Genomic DNA, 19,861 nt, shown 5'->3' with positions numbered 1-19,861 from the left:
TCCTTTATATAATAAAAATAGCAATGAAGAAAAGAAATTTGGTTGAAGATGAAGGGTTATATATAAATTTAAAAAAAAAAAGAATCTTGTTGACTACTGGTTGAGTTAAAGAACAAATTATATAAACAATACAAAATTACACTAAAGATAATAGCAGAAATAAAACACTCAAAATTATAAGATGGGGCCAATAAAGAGGCAAACTTTTATTGCTGCATACATATTTACAAGGAGGAAAAAATGTAATTATTTGAGTTGGCAAAAGAAAAATTTAGAAAATGAGAATACAACAAAAAACTAATTGAAAAAGAGAAATTAATGAAATTAAAGGAGAAATAATAGATCTTAACCATGTGAATGTGTAATATGCTTTATAAAGGAGTAATACAGAAGAAAAGGTATATAATTTGATATTTCTAAATACATTGCTGCAAAAATAAATTCAATGTGGCATTCATACTAACTTGCACTACCTATGAACTTGCCCCAACTCCTTTCTTAAGTGTTACATTCCTTTACCAATTACATTTGTCTTCTCCTTTCAGTGAAATTACTTCTACTTTTCTTCTCATCTCTCCATCAGGCCTCAGTTACTCTATAATTTTAACTTCTCTCATCTTTCTCACTAATCTTAAACTAGCACTTAAAAAGCACTTTTACAAAACCAAAGTATTTCACATGTTTTCTCACTTAATCCTTACAACTACTCAACTACTCTGTGAGGTAGTTGCTAATACGATTCCCATTTTACATATGAGGAAACTGAGGCTGGAAGAGGTTACATCACTTGCATAAGGTTACATGACTAATAAGTGTCTTGAGGCAAGATTTGAACTGAGTTTTTCCCAATTCCATCACTTACTCTACTGGCATCTCTCTACTGTCCAGCACTCTACTACCATCACCTAGATGCTTATAAAGGGTATCCCAAAAGCCTTAGTGAAGTTTTAAGCAATAAATCTTAAAACAGCCCTAAGGTTCTTAGGATACAAAGGTACATCTTTAGCCAGTAAGAAGGTATCATTTTTGGCCCTACACAAGTCAACCCAGTGAGATCCTTAGCCACTATGCTGAATGATGGTGATGAGCCTTCTGTTCCTATTCAATCAGAAAGAAAAAAATAATAACCTGCTCTCTCATCAAGGATTCAGAGCATTCAGGGTTGCTGATAAAGCCCAAATTAAATCCCATTAACAACCTTTTTTAAAAATCAGGTATAGCCCAATTAAGTGAAGTCTTAGAATATATAATGGTGATCTGCAAATATATTCCGATAAATGGTTCAACATCTTTCTCCAAAGGGTCATAAAGGATTCCGCCATGTCACCACAAAGGATTTCCCCAAGCTTATATTGTGTGTAGTCAAGTTCATTGAAAGCACCTGCAGGGAATGAAAAAAATAACATGGGTTCTTTCTCCACACAGACTGAGCAAAGACCAGATCTACCTCAAAGGCCTCATTTCTTATAATGACCCTAACACATCTGATGGAGACAGCACAGGAATTATTATTCTTTTAAAACTGATTAGGAAATAGAGGACTGGGAAAATTAATATCACTACTTCAAGGTCACTCATCTAGAAAATGGCAAAAGTCTGGCCATAGGGCCTGGTTTTGTGTCTCAAAGGACAAAAATTTAAAACAGGCATTTCAGGACTTTTCCCAAGTACTATATGACTTCCTATGGGATTTTGTGTCTACTGGACCACAGCCTAATTGCTTTTCTCCTCCTCCCAATTAGATCTTCTTTCTCTTCTCCATCTTCTCTTCATATCTCTACTTTCCAACTCAAGAGGACCAATTCAACAAGAATATCCTGTTTTTCCTTATAACACATCATTCTCTTTAAGCAAATAATCCTGAGGTTGAAAATTACTGACTCTTCATAGCTCCTCTAGAGATTTTCTTGGCAAAGATACTAGAGTAGTTAGCCATTTTCTTCTCTAGCTCATTTTACAGTTGAGGAAACTGAGGTAAACAGGGTTAAATGATTTGCTAAGAGCCACACAACTACTGAGATTTTAATTCAGGAAGATGAGTCTTTCTGACTCTGGGCCCAGCACTCTTTCTACTACACCGTTTAGCTGCCAATTGTTAGCTTATTACAATCTTGTGCCAATTCATGAATCAGTCAGTCAACATACAGTGTGTGTAGTCCTCTATGAGCTTTGAGGAAAAGTTTGGGGAAATTGCTTGCTATGAAAACTGAAATAAATGTATAAACAATAATGAACACTCGAACAAAATACAGAACACCATCTGCAGAGAAATCAGTGTGCTCAGGAAGTAGCAAGAAAGGAAGATAGGGAAGACATTTTAAAATGGACAAACAAGTAGAGGCTTTCAATTTGCAGTGGGGATAGTTACTGCATCAAGTCTAGGGGAGAATAAAGTAAGATACAATTCTTTTAAACTTCAATCCCCTGATATTTGAAGTCCTCAACAACCTAACCACAATCTACCTTTCTTTATGCCTTACTGACTCTCCTTCCCAGATACTGTGATCAGAGTTGGGGTCCATATAAGGCCCACGAAATCATTTGGTCTGACCCTGCCAAAGCAATCATAGGTGATGATGAGCAGAAAGTCAGGAACAATAATCTCTAACTGCTTGAGTTCTGTAAGTTGATAATTTTCTATGTTTCGTGAATGATGTTATAAATATCCAAACGGTCCTTGGCAGGAAAGTTTTCTCAATCCTAGTCTACAGCAAAGCTTCTTAAACTGTGGATAGCAATCCCACATACTGAATGTAAGGGTCATAAAATATCAAAATATTGATCCACTAAAAAATGTTAAAAGATGCCCTACATTCAGCAGTATCAAATATTCATCAAATATTCCATCAAGACTTAATTCTTCATGTAAAAACAAACAAGCACAAGCACGTCTATCACATTAGTAAGCAAATTTGCTTTTGTCTTTAATAAATGGTAAAATTCTTCCTCTGAGAAATCAATCTTCTAGAAACTTGGTTTGTTATTTTTTTTTCCATATGTGACAATCTAATGGATTTAGGATTAAGAGCCTCCATCTCTCCCATAAATCCCATTCTTACTTGAGCATGAGCCAAAGTGGTGGAAGTGATGGGTGGAGGTTTGGGACACTGGTAAGGTAAAAACTTGAAGATAGAGATAAAAGAGCTCAAAGTTAAACATTTCACTCAGACTTCGTTATCACAAACCTGTGTTGCTTGGTCATGATGAAAGCTGTCTAAGGTCAAATTCTGGCTGTTGTAAGTAATATTGACTTGGGTAATAGAGTCAGCGCCTGCTCCCCATATATTAATATAGCCCAGCCACAGTGGTTTTGTAGCTACAATGTACTTATTGTGAATGATGTGGTTCTCCAGTTTGTTCTGTGAAAAGATAAAATCATTGGGGATGGGGAGGAGAGGAATTATAAAACCACTTTATCTCTCTTCATTCCAAATCAATAGGCTACAATTATTCAGAATCAGTTCATTATTCCCTTTCTCAAGAATTATTTTGCTCTTCCTACTGAGACAGAAAAAGTAGGTATTGTATTATCTTTTTCCTGATGGGGAAACCAAGGCACTACTAATTAGATTAAATAATGAAGACAATTTCAAGATCGTTGCCTTTATCCTTATCAGATTATTATTACAGGATAGCCAGGACTGTTTAGGTACCTAGCAATGAATACATCTACATCCCTTGATAGGTATCTTCTGACTCAAAGAACATCGAGGGAGCACCTTTTTTTTTCCTTCAAACTTTACTAGATCCTGTGAGAGACAGAATCACTGATTTCAAATTGTGGAGACTAAAATTATACTTAATGGGTGGGAAAAGAATAATTTTGCACATTCTTCTCAATTTACAAATGAGGAACGTAGGTCCCAAAGAGCAAATTGAATGCTCAAGATAATACAGATTTAGCTCAGGCCTTCCCGGCCAGTGAGGAAAGAGAACATATTTATAAATGGGAAAGAACCACAAGGCAGTATAGGAAGACATAAAAGGCATACTCTCAGGAAACAGCTTGATAAAGCTCGAGTCAGGAAGACTTGAGTCCAAACCAGTCACTTTCTAGCTATATAATCTCAAGCAAGTTATTTAATCACTCTCAGACCGAGTTTTCTGATTTGCAAAATGGAGAAAATAATAGCACCCACTTCATATATTGTAAGGATTAAATGCGATAATAAATATAAAGGGCTATGTAAGTAATAGTTGTTGTTGTTAAGGAGTTGCCTGAGGCACAAACTGGTCACATGACTTGTCCACAGTTACATAGCTAGTATTAAAGATGGGATTTGAAACCATATTTTATATATTCCCAGCCTATGCTTCATCTACTATACTATCTTTGTAAATGGTATAATATAGGCCTTTAATATCATTAATAACACTTACCTGTCCAACAGAAAAGTTTGCCAAGTAATACTTTCCCTCTTTATATGAATCTGCAAATGAAGAGTAAGTTCAAGAGGATCATCACATCTTCCCTGACTAGTTCTCATCACCAATCTTCACCCATCATCTTCCCCCCTCCCACCCACTCCTGGGGTTAGGGGGGACTTCAGAGGTATGTGAAAAAAAATTCCCATTCAAAGTTAAGTGCTGAGTTTAGTGGAGAAGCCTTTTCTTTCAAACACTTTCCACCTCCATTCTATTCTCTCAATTGTTCTTTATATTGTTTCATTCTCTTCATTTTACACCTGTGCTTTTGTTACTGATGAGCCTGTGGCAAGCAGGGCCACTGCCATTGTTAGATTTTTATATAGTCCCAATCTGACATAGAAGTAAGCAAGATTGCCTCCTGAAAAATTAATTTATGATAATTTTTCAACCAACTTGTCAATGTTGGGATGTGTTATGGTTTTTAATAAAAGAGGGAAAGAGTGAGGAACCTAGTTCATGGGAGGAGCCACAGACAATCAGAATGAAATGATTATGAAAGACAAAAGGGAACTTTGGTAGATTTCAAAGTCAAGCTGACCTAAGATGCCATGAGAAAAAGATAACAGGATTTATTGACTCATTAGGTGAATGGGAAGAAAAATGTTCTGGAGATAATGGGCATTTGGACTTTATTTAAATGCTTCAAGGATCCATGATGACTTTTTTTTTTTTTAATTTTCCAATTACATGTAAAAATAATGTAAAGATACACGATGATTTCATCAGCACTGGTACTTGCTCTTCAGAGACAGATCATCATAAATTCCACACCTTACTCTACTGTTTTCTTGGATTGCTGTGGCTGAAATGAATAGACAATCTGTGGACTACTGAACCTAGAGGCTGTTTTGTCCATCCCTGTCATTTTATAAATGAAGGCACCCTCAAGAGATTACCTCACATAGACAGCAAGTATCAGAGGCAGAATTTGAAGGTGTTTTGACTCTTCTCTCAAGCAGATAAATACATAAAGAATCTGAGACCTAACATTGAAGAATCCCTCACTGGTTGGACTCCTAGAGCTTTTGTTTTGCTTTTACAGTTTTTGAAAACCCAGATGATTCTCTCTGCTAACAAGGCAACAGAATACTTTCATGGTGGGGCAATACACATAGACCTGGAAGAATTTTTAATACATTATTAATAGTCTGGTTCTTGGGTTTACCCACAGACCATGCTAATTTCCTATTTTTAATTAGAAGGCTTATGATTATTAAGATGTAGCCTATTTAAAAGCTAAAAATAAAACATGATCTTTGTCACATCAGTATCTAATCACTGCTTAAACTAACAATTAAATATGTTGAGGGAGTGATGGTGGCGCTACTTTGGGTGTATTCTCTCTATACATCGCCATTGGGTGCACAGAAAAGTTAAAATATGTTCTAAGTATTTCAGGAAACCACAATGTTGTATCTAATAACAACAGTTATTTGGGAAAGGAAATAAGCATCTGTCTTTTGACTACAGTTGACGATAAAACCACCACCACAACCACCAAGATATTATCAAATCGGGTAGACATCTTTTGATATTCATCGGACAATGTACACCTCTGTTAGAAAGCTTTTCTAGGATATACTAGGAAATAATTGTTATCAGAGCTACGACTTACATAAGGGGCTTCTTTACCACATGAAAACTATGTCCTAGTAACAAAGAGGGTACTTGAATTGTTTTGTCAGCTCCTTGCCTTTCTTTTTCATTCTCTGTCTCAAAGGATAGCTTGATGGAAAAGGGAAAATGAGATTCGGCAATAAATAAAAGATATTAATTAAAAAAAAAAAAAAAACTTTTCTTAGATGACTTCATTCCTGTGGTTTGGGTATCTGGGTCCTGGAATGGGACTTAGAGCTTATGTATTTAACTGGGTCAAATCCCTAGATAGGTAGACTTTCTATAAAAATAGGATAATAGATGGAAGGGACTTGGAAGACATAGAGTTCAACATCTCATTTGATGGATGGAGAAACTGAGGCAGAAAGATTAAATTATTTGTTAATTACAACTAAACAGGATTTATGCTCAGATTTCCCAGACTGGAAATTTACTACCCTATCTACCACACCTCATTGTGGCTTTGTTTGAGCTTGAAGAAGAAAAGGACAAAACAGATCTATAGTATGTGCAAGACTTTTGATGGAAGCTATTGGACTCTGCCTGGGCAGCCCCTACTCACTGATGCTCTGTCCATCATCCCAGAAGAGCCAACCTTCAGCTTTTCCTTCATCATCCAAGGCAGCTGTGAGACCCATGAAGTTTTGCCGGCTATGTTAGCATGAGGAAAAATAATTAGACCCACAACCAGAATACATTTTAGTTATAATAATAATAAACCTAGCTAGGATTCATATAGCACATTAATGTTCGCAAAGCACAACATACGTTACTTCATTTGATCTTCACAACAGCCCTCCCTCAGGTGTTACTATTTTCTCCAATTTACAAATAAGGAAATTGAGGTGGACAGAGATTAAATGATTGGCTTTTGCCATTAAAGAGGAAATGGCAAATTACTCCAGTATATTTATCAAAAATGCCCATGGACAAAAAAAGTTCTTGGAGTCGCACAGCGTTGGACACAACTGAAATAAATTAACAGTAACACAGCTAGTAAGTATTGTAGGTAAGATTTAAATTCAGGTCTTCCTGACTTCAGGCCCCAAATTCTATCTGCTACTGTACCCCTTAGCTATCTTTTGTCCAGTTATTTCCAACTCTTCAAGGCCCCATGTCAATAATGTCCATGGAGTTTTCTTAGAAAAGATATTGGAATGGTTTGTCATTTCCTTTTTCAGTAGAGTAAAGCAAATTAAGATTAACTGACTTGCCCAAGGTCACACAATTAGTAGTGCCCAAGAATTAGATTCAGCTCTTTCTGAATCCAGGCACAGAGCACCATCCACTGAATCATCCAGCTGCTCAAAAATTCAAATTAAAGTATCAAGAACAGCAATCCTATAAGTGTCCATTTACTCATGTGCCTACTACACCGGCCACTCTTGTCTTTATTATCCAGACATTCTTACAAGTAATTTTGATGTTATACATATATCCTTCTATCCCACCCCTGAATTCAATTCTAGATCCATAACTAAAGCAATCCTACTATATTATAACTGCCACCAGAAAGGCTGTATCATTCCCTTTAGCTTCATTCACCATTGCTATAACTTTACATAAAAAAGTACCCTTCATTGCCCATTTTTCTCCTACATGTGCTTCCTCTTTCTATTTGCAATTTAAGTATCTTGAGGGGAAAGACTATTTTCAGTTTTGTATCTGTATTCCCAAGGTTTAGCACAGGACTTGGATTATGTTTGTTTATCTTAATCATTTTTCAGTCGTGTCTGACCCTTCCTGACCCATTTGAGGTTTTCTTGGCAAAGATACTGAAGTGGTTTGCCATTTCCTCCTGTCGCTCATTTTACAGATGAGTAACTGAGGCAAACAAGGTTAAGAAACTTGCCCAGGGTGATACCAGCTAGTAAGTGAGTCCAGATTTGAAGTTGGATAAATTCATGAAAATGAATCTACCTGACTCCAGACGCAGAACTCTATCCACTGTACCACCTAGCTGCCCCACTTAGCCTATAGTATATACTTAATAATTGGCTTTTCATTCATCTGGTCTAGTACCCAAAGATTAGAAACCAAAACCTAAATAAAGTCCAATGTGAGACCCTGAGCAAGTAACTTAACCTCTGCCTAGTAGAGCTGGGATTCAAACTCAGGTACCAATTGGAAAACCAGCACTTAAGGCACATTGTGCCTTAAGAAATTATAGGATCATATATTTATACCTGAAAGCAGTCAGTTAATTTAATTCTCTCATATTCTAGATGGATTGAGGTCTAGGAAAGGTTAGGTCTTTATAGGTCCTGTGACTCCATATTTGTTCTTTTACTACTACACCATGCTGCTTCTTTGTATTATCTCTTTCCAACCAAAACCTGAGAATGATTTATAATAATCAGTCAAAGAATTTGATGTAAATTGGGTCAAGGAGTTCCCATACTCCAAGAGAAATTAATGTCTCCTAGGAAAGGTAATATAGATAGGGAAAATCTCTGGTTTCTCACTTACCTGTAGTGGGTGTTATTGGCGGGTTCTTGCCATGGAAGAATGTAGCCCCCACGGATATGAAGATTAATGTGGTCAAGAGGAGCTAATAAAGTCTTAAGCTGTCCCTTCACTCCCATGTCTGATCCCTGTGGCAAGAAATAGATGGGGATAATGAGAGATAATATTCGTTTAAAGTACTTCACTTTAGCTGAATAACATGGCAAAATAAAAGTTTCAGCCCTTCCTATTCATTTTACTGGACTTTATTCTAGCTACATACCAGCCATATAGATGTACCGCTACACCTTAAACCAGTATACTTTCATCCAGGAGAGCTGTTATTTAGTACTTACCCTTCCCCAGCCTCAACTTCAACTCTCCCACTGTCCAGTCTCTAGTAAACCTACCTACTACCCTAAATGAATGCACAATCACTTACACTTCACTGAAGTTTAAAAGTAGGCTTGGAGAAGAATAACTATCTAACCAGGACTTCCAGCTTTTTTCAGTTTACCCCAACAAGTTAAACCTCTTTCATCCCTTTCTTATTCCCTCCCTTCCTCTGTCCACATAGGGTATCATACCCTTATCTACAGATGCTCTTAAAATCATTTGTTTTCTCCTTTGCAGCTCTGAATTCTTTAAAGATATCGGGGTTTATTGGCTGGATTTTTTTCTTAAGGATCATGCCTTAAACCAAAACTAATCTGATTCTAATTGGCTAACAATTGGTCTGAGGCCAAGCCCCATTTGGCCATTGTTTGATTTGAACCTGATTTGAAAGTAAATAGGAGTCATTTCAGTTTTGGCCAGAAATAATAAGAGTCTTCCCCTCCTAAATTTGCTCATTTATTTATTTAGATCTTTTTTGGACCAGGTGAAAGAGGAGATTCTTTGCCTTAATTGCCACCTTAGCTTAAAAAGGCCAAGGCCTCCCACTGTATCCAGGGCCATCTTCAGTCGTCCTGATCTCTACCTGGCCACTGGACCCCAATGGCTCTGGAGGGGAATGTGAGGCAGTGACATTGCACAACCCTCCTTCACTTAAATACAATTCACTTGCATGTCATAGCATCACCTCCCTGATGTCAAGGTCCTCTTCAAGAACAAGGACAGCAATTAAGCAAAAAAAAAAGCTGTTTAACATCTCTTTGGAAATGTGGCAGAAGAAAGGAAAGCTTTCATGTTCTCTCTCAATTCTGAGATACTATGATTTAGGTTTTCTTGTTATTGCTTGGAAGGTTATTTCAGTCTTCTGTTATGGAATGGATAAAAATTGGACACAACAATCTTTACTTCTTCTGTTACCTTCTTTCCTTTCTTCTGTTTTCTAAATTGTTTTCCCTTTCTATTGCCTTTTAGGAATTTAGGATAGAATGGGAATACTTTCCAGTTCGTTTCTGTTTCCAGTCTTGATTGTGATGACTCAAGTTATGGCAGAAATGATCACAAGGAAGCTAATTTGGAAACACTCTCTTAGCTCCCAGTTGAAAATGATTATAAAACTACCCTGCCCATTTCTCAAAGTCTGTATTCACTTTATAAATGAATTTTACTTACTCAATTTACCCACTCTTGGAAAGAACAGACTATCCTACACCTCTTTCAATTCTGATAGCTAAAATTGCTTAAAAAGCATTGATAATACATATTTATGGGAGAGTTATTATTAATAATAATTTATGTAAAATTATCTGCATAAGAGATGAGGGAAAAATTTTAGAAATTTGTACCAATCCTGGCTTGATCATAGTATAAATAATTCTTGTTGGCACTAATCTACAACCTGCCTTTTCATACCTTTGAATAAGGGAAATAAAAACTTAATCAACAGCTTCATGATTCTCTCAGGCATTGACTACATTGACTCTGTCTTAGTAGAAACTATTCCACCAAAGCCATTTCTGAAGCCCTGAGCATGAATCTGGCCAAAACTAATTCAGAAGCTGAAGATCCTGTGAGCAAAAGTCGCTCTATCCATTTCATAAAATTGCTTTTTTCTACTAATATCCAAATGATTTATTCAGCTCCTAAAGTCTAATAATCATAGATTCCTTATTTTTGAAATGTGCTTCATAAACAGTTGACTTTAAAAGACTCCTAGTTACCCATGCTTATGGTCTGGAAAAGTGGAAAGACTATCAATGATAAAGTATGACAAGGATAACTATCCAAGGCCAGCATGAAGCAAAGCTTACCCAGGTCCTGATAATATTCCAGGATGAGATATCTTAACTACCTACCATCCCATCTGATACCTAGACCACATACATTATTCAGAACAGAGGGAACATGAGCTTCTGCATACCATCACAGAGACTTACCGTGTAGTAATCATACCAGCGGGCATTGGGGAAGTAAGCAGTCACATTCCAGGCATTCTACAACCAATTAGACAACATAAAAATAAGTAAATAAATAACTGGAGAAATTGCCTAGAATTTCCAAGAGGAATTAACATGAACAATAACCACCACATTTAAGAGTACTCCAAAGTAAATTCCCTATGGATTTATCATTTCCTAATGGTCTTTTGGAAAATAATTGGAAACATCAAGAATGATTTTAAGGTACAAAGCAATTCAAGGACAACATAAAGAACAGACCTTAGGACTCAGAATGCCAATTTCTATCTCAGTTTGCATCTTGTATAGGCTCAGAAGGATCTATACTCACAGGTTCCAGGACAGGACTGATTAAAAGGGCCGGGCCCCACAAGAATTGGTAGGATATGTTCCAGGTTGCTTTGTCTTCCACAAATCTGAGCAGAGAAATATAATGTCCCAATTCAATGGTACAGACAATTGATTTTTCCTTATTTCCAAAGCCCCAGGCTTTCTCCTACTATTATGTAAATATTCAGGAAATGCAAACTAATTTAACCTATTCAGTTACAAAAGAGAAAGGGAAATTTGTTGCTTTAAAAAGAAAAATATGCCTTATCGTATCATTAAATCAGAAATAAAAGACTTTTAAATTATCCAGTGTCTCTACATAATTTTCATGTTCTAAAAGAGTAAGAATTATAATAAAAAACATAAACTGATATAGTGCTTCCAGGTTTGCAAAATTCTTTCCCGACAGCAAATCTATGAAGTGGGAAATGTCATTATTATAGTCCTCACTTTACAAATAAGAAAAAAAGAGCTCATGGTCACAAGCTACTGTTCTAGCTGAGATAAACAGCAATAACAAGAAGCAGATCTTCCAACTCTAAGGCTCATGCTTGCTTCCATATGCTACCTCTATACATGAGAACATACTTCATTTAGAATGGATCAATGAATGAAAAAACTTGTTTAAGTGCTCACCAGATGCAAGACATCAGGGAAACAAATAGAAAGGCAAGACAGATACTCTTCTCAAGGTCCTACCATTGTAAGAGGGGGAAGCAACACATTAAAGAGCTTCCCATTACAATTCTAAATGGAATCCCACACAGGACCCCGAGACACAGAGTGAGCACTTACTCATGAAGAAGGGGCCGGACGACAGTGCTGCCTTCGACATGGGCCTTGTGCATCAGGGTGTAGAGATAAGGCAACAAGGTGTATCTTGTCTGAAGGACTTTTCTTGAAAGATCCTCAAAGGTGGAATTCCAAGCCACAGGGTCTTGTCTCTACAGATATGGGAAGAAATAGTCATACCAAATCCTTCATTTTACTTCACTGGGAAATAGGCCGGATACCTAATGAGCCACTCTCTGCTACACAAAAAATCTGCAGAAGCAGCCAGCGTTTGCTTCATAATTCCCCAGGCTACCATCCCTATGGACCTTGGCTAAGGAAGATAATCTGATTCTTCTTTGCCTGCTTTGCTACATCTTAATGCCCCTAAAAATGGACACAGTCCTGAAACAAAAATATATCATGGACAGCCCAGACCTAACTTTTCTTCTGCAGCAATTTTCCAGTGCAGTGTTAAAGCTAGATCATACTGTGAAACATTAGGGGGTGCCTGGCATTATAATCTCCTGGTAGGACTGTGAAAACTGCCCAGACGTCACTCAGAACAGAAGAGATCTGCTCTTTAAAGTCATTTTTCGGGGGAAGTTTATGGTAGAAGGGCGATGTTCTAGGAAGCTCTACTAGAATGTAGGTTACACAGTCTTGTTAAGTGAAGGACTGGTGACTAATGAGGTGGTTTCCAAGAAAGAGGGGACCCATTCACTTATGGGGAAAGAATTGAAACAGGTATCAGGGCAGGCCTGGGGAACAAGCTGGTATCTTACTCTGGGCCCAATGGTATTGTGGTTCCTAGAGAAAGGGTAAAAGGCTCCCAGTTGCATCCAGCGAGCACACATCTCATATTCAGCCTCTCCATTGAACCCACAGATATCGGCTCCAGTCTGAGAACAAAAAAAGGAAACAGAGAATGAGAATGCTGTGAGTTTCTGAACAATCTTAACAATGATGAAGTGATCTGAGAGATACTTACATAGGATATTCCAAAGAGACTGAATTCCATCATACCTGCAATGAGAACCACAGCAATAATGGATGGAGGCAAGTTGGTAGACTAAACAGGCTCCGATCTACCCTGTTCCTTGTCTTAAATAGCTCAACATGGAGAAAAGTCCCATAATATACACAGAGTGATACAGTGGAATAGTCAGTGACCCAACCCCTCTCTGATTCTCTTCAAGAATCCAAAATAATTATCAGCTTTCTGACCACCTGGGCTAGATTCCTTTCCCCTCCAAGGGAAGCCTTCAGGACAAGTCCTGCACTTACCAATGATGGATTTATGGAGCTGGTCCCATGCTGCAGTGTTGTCCCCCAGCCAATGTCCTGCCCAGCGTCCTGAAGAAGGGAAGGTGGAGCGAGTGACCACAATTCCTCTCTGTCCAGTAGCCTCCTGCACACCTCTGATCAGGGAAGAAAAACAAGAAATCACAACTTAAATGCAGAGGGTCAAGGACCTCTTTCCCAGTCAGGAAGCTCTGAGTAAAGCTCAAGAATTGAGGACCATTTTCAGCCAATGACTATGAAAACAAAGTGGGAAAGCGGGAGCATAACTGCAATCTGTACTTGGTGCAGGAAGGAACCAGCACTAGAAGGCACATTAACTACAAATACTAGTTAAGAAACATGATTTCAATGAGTTTACATAAGTTTGTGGAGGAGAAGAGGAGCATACTCTACTTCAGCTTTTGAAAAGATTTACTGTCCTAATGATGTGTCACTTAAAATAATTCTGATCAATATGTATTTCCTAAATGTAAAAAAGAGATTAAAGGCAGGAACTAAACCTGCAATTTCATTCATTGGGACCTCCAACTCTGTTTACCGACCACCTGCCATGTGGGTCTCAGGAAGAGGGAGACAGGGACTCACTCATATGTTGGCTTTGCCTGGGACCAGCCATAGAGACTGTGTACATCATAGTGCCTCACTGGACTGCCATCAGGCAGGATCTGCTGGCTTTCCATGCACAGGGTCTTGCTGCTCAGGCCTGCATCTCTTGACTGCAGATCTGAGGAAAAAGATGCAATGATGTGAGAGCACTCTCATAATGACAAGTAGTTCACATTAGATGGTGGTGAAGGAGGTGGCTGGAGCTGAGAGGATGACCTAGAACATGTAAAGGCTACAGTGTTCAGTAAAGAAATGAAAAATTGAAAATGATTTCTGAGCAGTGTTCAGACTATTGGATTTAGGATTGTAGAAGCCTTAGAAAATTGGTAAGTCCAGCCCACTTGTGTATGGAAGAAGCTGAGATCCAAAAATATTCAAGGTCAAAAAGCACCATAAATGGCAGAGGTGTGACATTAGTCCAAGTCTTCTAACTCAGAATACATTACTACACCACAAAACCATATAGCCCATAGACACCACAAGAAATTCCTGTGAATACATAGACCAGTGAAATTAGTTAGAAAAGGATCTTATGAACTAAGCACTTAGAGGCTGGACTTGAATGAAACTCTCCAAATTCAAGAATTTTTGCATATGTCTGTGTTAAAGTATTAGAAAGAAAAAGAAAGGAATTGATAAGAAGAGGTTAAAAAGACGGAAAGAGAGCAAAGTACCAGAAAAGTAAAAAGACATAAAGGAAATTAAGGAGGAAAAAGTGAACAATGAACTGATCAATTCCCCACTCCCCAAAAAAACCCAACAATCAATTGATTAATTGCTTCCTGGGCACCAGGAATGATACGTGTTGGGGATACAAGCACAAAGAATGAAACAATCTCTACTGACAAGGAAATTCCATTTAGTGACAAATGTTGCAGAGAATTTTAAAAAATTAATAAGAATTGCATTGAACAAAAATTATGTTGTTTGATAAGAAGTGAAAGAAATATCTGCATTCAGGAAAATCCCAAGTTTCTCTGCCATCCCTTCTTTGACCTTGCTGCAGGGAATGTTATTTATGACCATAGTCAAGAAAATGATGAACCTCCAGATGAACTAAATATCTAAAAGGCCTGGCCCAGAAAACTGATTTACTAATTCCCCCAAGACACACTTTTGAACTGAGTCTTTTAGAAGCTACATTTTTAAGTAACTGCCTATGTTCTTTTTGGAAATAATGAATGGCATTTTATAAAGTTCTTAATAGTCAAGGCAATATGAGAATTGAGGCAGGAATGAGGCGTGCTTACTCCAAGGACATGGATAGTAGGTCAACAGGTCTCAGATGGTAGAAATTCTGTCCACTGAAGCAGCTTAGCTATTTGTCTATAACTAAGACCATATATATTCTTGGAGAATCCATACTCTTCTTTAACACAGTCTTCACACCATGTGAAAAATCATCTTTAGGCACATGACAGTTTATATAACCGCCCTGGTCAAAAAGCTTTGTTGGATTCCTACAACTATAGGGAAAAAATAAGCTACTCTAGGATTTACACCATTTGACTCCAACCTACCTCTGAAGCCTTATTTAAGTCTGTATGCCAGGCACATGCTCAGACAGAATCATTCCCTTGTTTGAAGCCAAAATTCTTATTCCACTTTTGTTGATTTACACAGGGTGCACTCTGTATTTGAATCCTTCCTCATCTTCACTTAACAAAAAAATTACTTTCCTTCTATGTCAGATCCTTTCTAAAGGGAAGTGCTTGCCAAGGGTTCAGCATTTGGCCTATACACACTTAAGTGTAAACCAAGGCAGTTTAGAATGCTGATAGATTTGTCCTTCAAGATAGTGCCCTGCCAATGCTGGGCTGCTGGTAATGAATAAAAAATCCTCATTCCAACTTTCTTTGACAAGATCATCCTGAGTCTAGGTAATAATCACTCAACAAGAAATATACTTACAGGGCATATAAGGAGGATTGTTTAGTGTGTTATTCTTGCAACCTGAAGGAACTGCCCCATCCACAAAATTTGATGGTTCATTCATGTCCTAAAAATGTAAAACAAATATTTGTGTATGTGAATATTAAATTCATACATGAATATCGTGTAATTATCTTCTGCCAGTTGAAATAAACAAAACAAATGAACCATCTGTTGCACTCATCACATGGGGGACTGATTAATCAGAAAGGCAAAGGTTAAGCACTGATGGGGGATCAACTGGAAAGACTGGGCCTTGCTTTTTATCAGGGCATGCAGGAGAGTGAAATAATTTGCTCCAATGAAAAAAAGATAAATTACCTGATGGGTGATACCTTAGGCATCTTCCCTGCAGGAGAAAGTCATGATGGATATCATGCTTAATGCCTAATTTAAAAGTGTCAGCTTCAGGTAAAATTGTGTCCAGAATATATTCATCATGAATCAGATGATTCACTTCACTGGAGACTAATTTTATATATGTGCAGAAATAAACAAACATCAAACCATTATAGGATGTGTGTGCATGTTTTTGTATGAATATTCACCACCACCACCACCACCACTATCACCACCACCCTCATACACACACACAAACACACTTACAATCCATATTCCATCAAACTTCAAGCTATTCTGTGGTTCAATGGGATTGGTGTGGAGTTCTAGCAATTCCCGCTTCCACCATGTGGCTGTTGAATTACGGAAAAAGTCTGGGAAGGCAACATGAGCTCTGTATAACTGTAAAAATGAAACAATCACCAGATAGAATGATCAGGCCACTGGCAAGCAACTTATTATTTTTACTATATATATATAATTATACATGTTAATATATATTAAATAATAAGTAACTTATTATTTTCAGTTCTGCTATTGAAAGTTCAAAACATTTTCCAAAGAATTCTTGGTTTAATAGAAACCACAGGATCACAATTCAATTGAATCCTTACCAAGGTGGAATAATCATCAAAGATAAATCCAAGGCTGTAAATTGACTCTAATTGTAACAAATGGACTCCTGCTTCTATTTGATAGATATTATCTGCTTATAGTGGTATTTGGGGATTCTTTGTTCCTGTGCCTATGTATATAATAATTGTTCAGTCATTTCAATTAAGTCTAACTAATTCTCCATTACTCCATTTGGTATTTTCTTAGCAAAGATATTGGAGTAGTTTACCATTTCCTTTTCCAACTCTTTTTACATATAAGGAAACTAAGACAAACAGGGTTAAGTGACTTGCTCAAGGTCACACAGATAGCAAGTATCTGAGGCCAAAGCTGAAGTTAGGTCTTCTTGATTCCAGGTACAATGTGTTATCCACTGTACTATTTAGCAGATATGCACTAATGCCTTTTGAATGGATACTGAGAACCAATGGAAATGGCCTGCCTGTTAAGGATTGAAAAATAAGGTTTGGTCCTTTGAGAAAGAATGTTTGCAAGCAAGTATAGAAAGAAAACTAGAATTGAGGAGAGCATTAGTCATGACCCATCAATAGCCATATTTGGGGGCAAGACAGGACTTGTGGAAATGAAAAGAGGAATGAAGCAACAATTAACTCTAAATAACAATTAACTGATAAGCCAGCTTCTTTAACAATTCTTTGTTTTTATAATTGTTTAAAGATACATAATCTGCATTTTTAGGAATGCTTTCCCTAGCATTTCTTATTTGCGTGGATCTGAGAGTGTCTCAGTGCAGGTAGTCGGCAGTGTAGAAATTCCCTCCACTGATGCAGCTTAGCTATTTACCTGTAACTAAGACAATAGGTACACTTGGAGAAGCACCAGGAGAGCACTAAGAAGTTAGAAGACTAGCACATAATCACAAACCCACTCCATTGGCCCATGGTTAAGACCAGTAGCAGTCACTCAGACTCCAAGGCTGTTTACATTCCCTATAAAAGGCTGTCTCTTCACATTTGCAATACAGCATCAATACTGTAATTAAAGACTGCTATCAGTGCCTTCCTAAGTAAGAATCAGGACAGTAACATAAGTGAAGTTTCTGCTGCTCCCAAACATTAAAGCCATAATATAGAGTAAGTATCCTCAAAGTTTCTTAGAGAATAGAGAAGCCTGGTAGGTAAGTGTATGTGTGTGTTAGAGATGGGGGAGAGACAGAGACAGAGACACCCAGAGAGAGAAGGAAGGAGGGAGGAAGAGAGAGGAAGATGGAAGGGTGTGCATTGAGGGAGAGGCACACAGAGAATGAATGCGTGTGTGTTAGAGATAGGAGAAACAGACAAACTGACAAAGACACAGAGAGGAAGGAAGGGAGAAAGGAGAGGAGAGGGAGGGAGGGACAGAGAGAAAGAGAAGGGAGGAGGGTATGCGTTGAAAGGGAGAGAGCAAGAGAGAAAGTGAGTGAGAGAGAGAGAGAGAGTGTGTGTGTGTGTGTGTTAGAAACAGGAGAAACAGACCGACAGAGACACCCAGGAAGAAACAGAGACACAGAGAGGAGAGGGTGGGGAGGGAGGAACAGAGAGAGAGAGAGAGAGAGAGAGACACACACACACACACACACAGAGTAAGTGAGTGTGTGTGTGTGTGTGTGTGTGTGTTAGAGACAGGAGAGACACATAGACAGAGACAGAGAATGGTTCAGGCAGAAAGAGAAAACAAAACAGACAGAAAGAGACGGACAAATGCAGAGACAGGGAGAGCTATGAAGAAAGGACATAATATTGGAGTCTTAGAGACCCCATAAAAGGGTCTGTCAGTCTCAACAAGTATATATTAGTTAGTCAAAAGTTAAAGATCATTTATAAAGCATTCATTGTGTCTCAGGCACTGTGCTCAGTGATGAATTAGCAAGAAATAGAACAAGGACTATTGCTTCTCCATGGGACAGTCCTTTAACAAGCTGAAGGATACAAGCTACTTCTCTACTATAAAAGCTTTTACAGCCCGTACCCCCAAAGAATCTTTTACCTTCACTTGAGTATCCCAGTCAAGAGATTCATCAATAGTGATATTGGGCAAATATGGCCAAACCTGTGGAGGAAAGGAGGAGAAAGGGAACATTGACTGGGAATAAATTTTGGATAGGAGATGGGTTACAATTTATGGATTTCATGAGGAGAATCAAAGGAGAATTATTCATTCAAGAAAATATTTGAGGAACAAATTGCCATAATTCACTCATACACAAAAATAGTGGGGTAAAAATGAGTTATTCATGCATAAACATTCTGATATCCCTTCACACTCAGTCATGGAATAGAATCATCATCCTTAATCCCAAACTCTACCTTTCCCCAAACAATGCCGCTGTCATCTGGCCATTTGATGAACACATCATCCTTTAATCCCCTGCTGAATGCAAGATATGACTGAGTCTCATTGCCAGAAATTGCTGGGTCCTGCAATCAATAAGTGATAGTTATTATAGTGAAAGAGATAGAATTACTCAAATACAAAGAGAAGATCTATGGCTAACAAGGAAGAAGACACTACCAACATCTGCAGGTTTCATTTTAGACTTCAGAGCTCTTTTTGAACAGTAAGAAATAGTTTTCTTCTGTTGAGTTTCCTTACCTGGAGCATTGTAATAAACACTATTGTACATGAAAAAGTAAATGAACAGCAGAAACAGAATTACTCAGACAAGAAGGTCAGTGCCTATTAAGCAAGAAGACATAATAACATCTTAACTCAGTGACACACCAGAATAAGGATAATTCTCATCCCACTCTCCTTCATTCGATTGAACAGATTGGGAAGGCCAGCAAATTTGGGGCTGAGAGTGAAGTCCAAATGCCTCTCCATGTAATCAATGTCTGCATATTGTACATCCTTAAAGAAAAAGAAAAGTAGGGAAATATCACTATGATGACAATAGATTCAGAGCAAGTCTCCTCAGTCTGTCTGTACATGGCAAGTCTACTGTATATCATTGTACATATTTTCTTGCAGGATCAAATTATAATTCCAGATTGGAATCTATCACAATCAGTCCTAAACTGCTTCCTCCTACCAGTATCTGGTATGTGATTGGGGTATTTGAGATAATATTATCAACCTGCAAAACATCAAACTGAATCAAATATACTATAAATACAATCTTCCAG

At 37.7% G+C, this 19,861-nt stretch overlaps 1 protein-coding gene across 2 annotated transcripts in view; it reads right to left on the bottom strand.

The window, feature by feature from the left end:
* Nucleotides 1–177: 177 nt before the first annotated feature.
* MGAM (maltase-glucoamylase) overlaps nt 178–19,861 on the bottom strand; it is a 153,501-nt gene continuing 133,817 nt past the window's right edge. For both annotated transcript variants that reach the window (XM_031939231.1, XM_031939230.1), the window contains exons 78-94: nt 19,458–19,586; nt 19,043–19,153; nt 18,723–18,785; nt 16,389–16,523; nt 15,762–15,849; nt 13,830–13,968; nt 13,227–13,360; nt 12,931–12,965; nt 12,725–12,841; nt 11,964–12,112; nt 11,170–11,254; nt 10,818–10,874; nt 8,515–8,639; nt 6,608–6,696; nt 4,381–4,430; nt 3,186–3,359; nt 178–1,381 (exon numbers count right to left, since the gene is read on the bottom strand). In XM_031939231.1, the coding sequence (XP_031795091.1) occupies nt 1,304–1,381; nt 3,186–3,359; nt 4,381–4,430; nt 6,608–6,696; nt 8,515–8,639; nt 10,818–10,874; nt 11,170–11,254; nt 11,964–12,112; nt 12,725–12,841; nt 12,931–12,965; nt 13,227–13,360; nt 13,830–13,968; nt 15,762–15,849; nt 16,389–16,523; nt 18,723–18,785; nt 19,043–19,153; nt 19,458–19,586 (1,758 nt within the window). In that variant the 3' untranslated portion in view covers nt 178–1,303. The remainder of the gene's footprint in view (nt 1,382–3,185; nt 3,360–4,380; nt 4,431–6,607; nt 6,697–8,514; nt 8,640–10,817; nt 10,875–11,169; nt 11,255–11,963; nt 12,113–12,724; nt 12,842–12,930; nt 12,966–13,226; nt 13,361–13,829; nt 13,969–15,761; nt 15,850–16,388; nt 16,524–18,722; nt 18,786–19,042; nt 19,154–19,457; nt 19,587–19,861) is intronic.

Source organism: Sarcophilus harrisii, chromosome 5 (assembly GCF_902635505.1).
Source record: "Sarcophilus harrisii chromosome 5, mSarHar1.11, whole genome shotgun sequence".
Taxonomy (NCBI): Eukaryota; Metazoa; Chordata; class Mammalia; order Dasyuromorphia; family Dasyuridae; genus Sarcophilus; species Sarcophilus harrisii.
The sequence above is the reverse complement of the archived record's forward strand: the minus strand, read 5'-3'. Positions and strand labels throughout refer to the sequence as shown.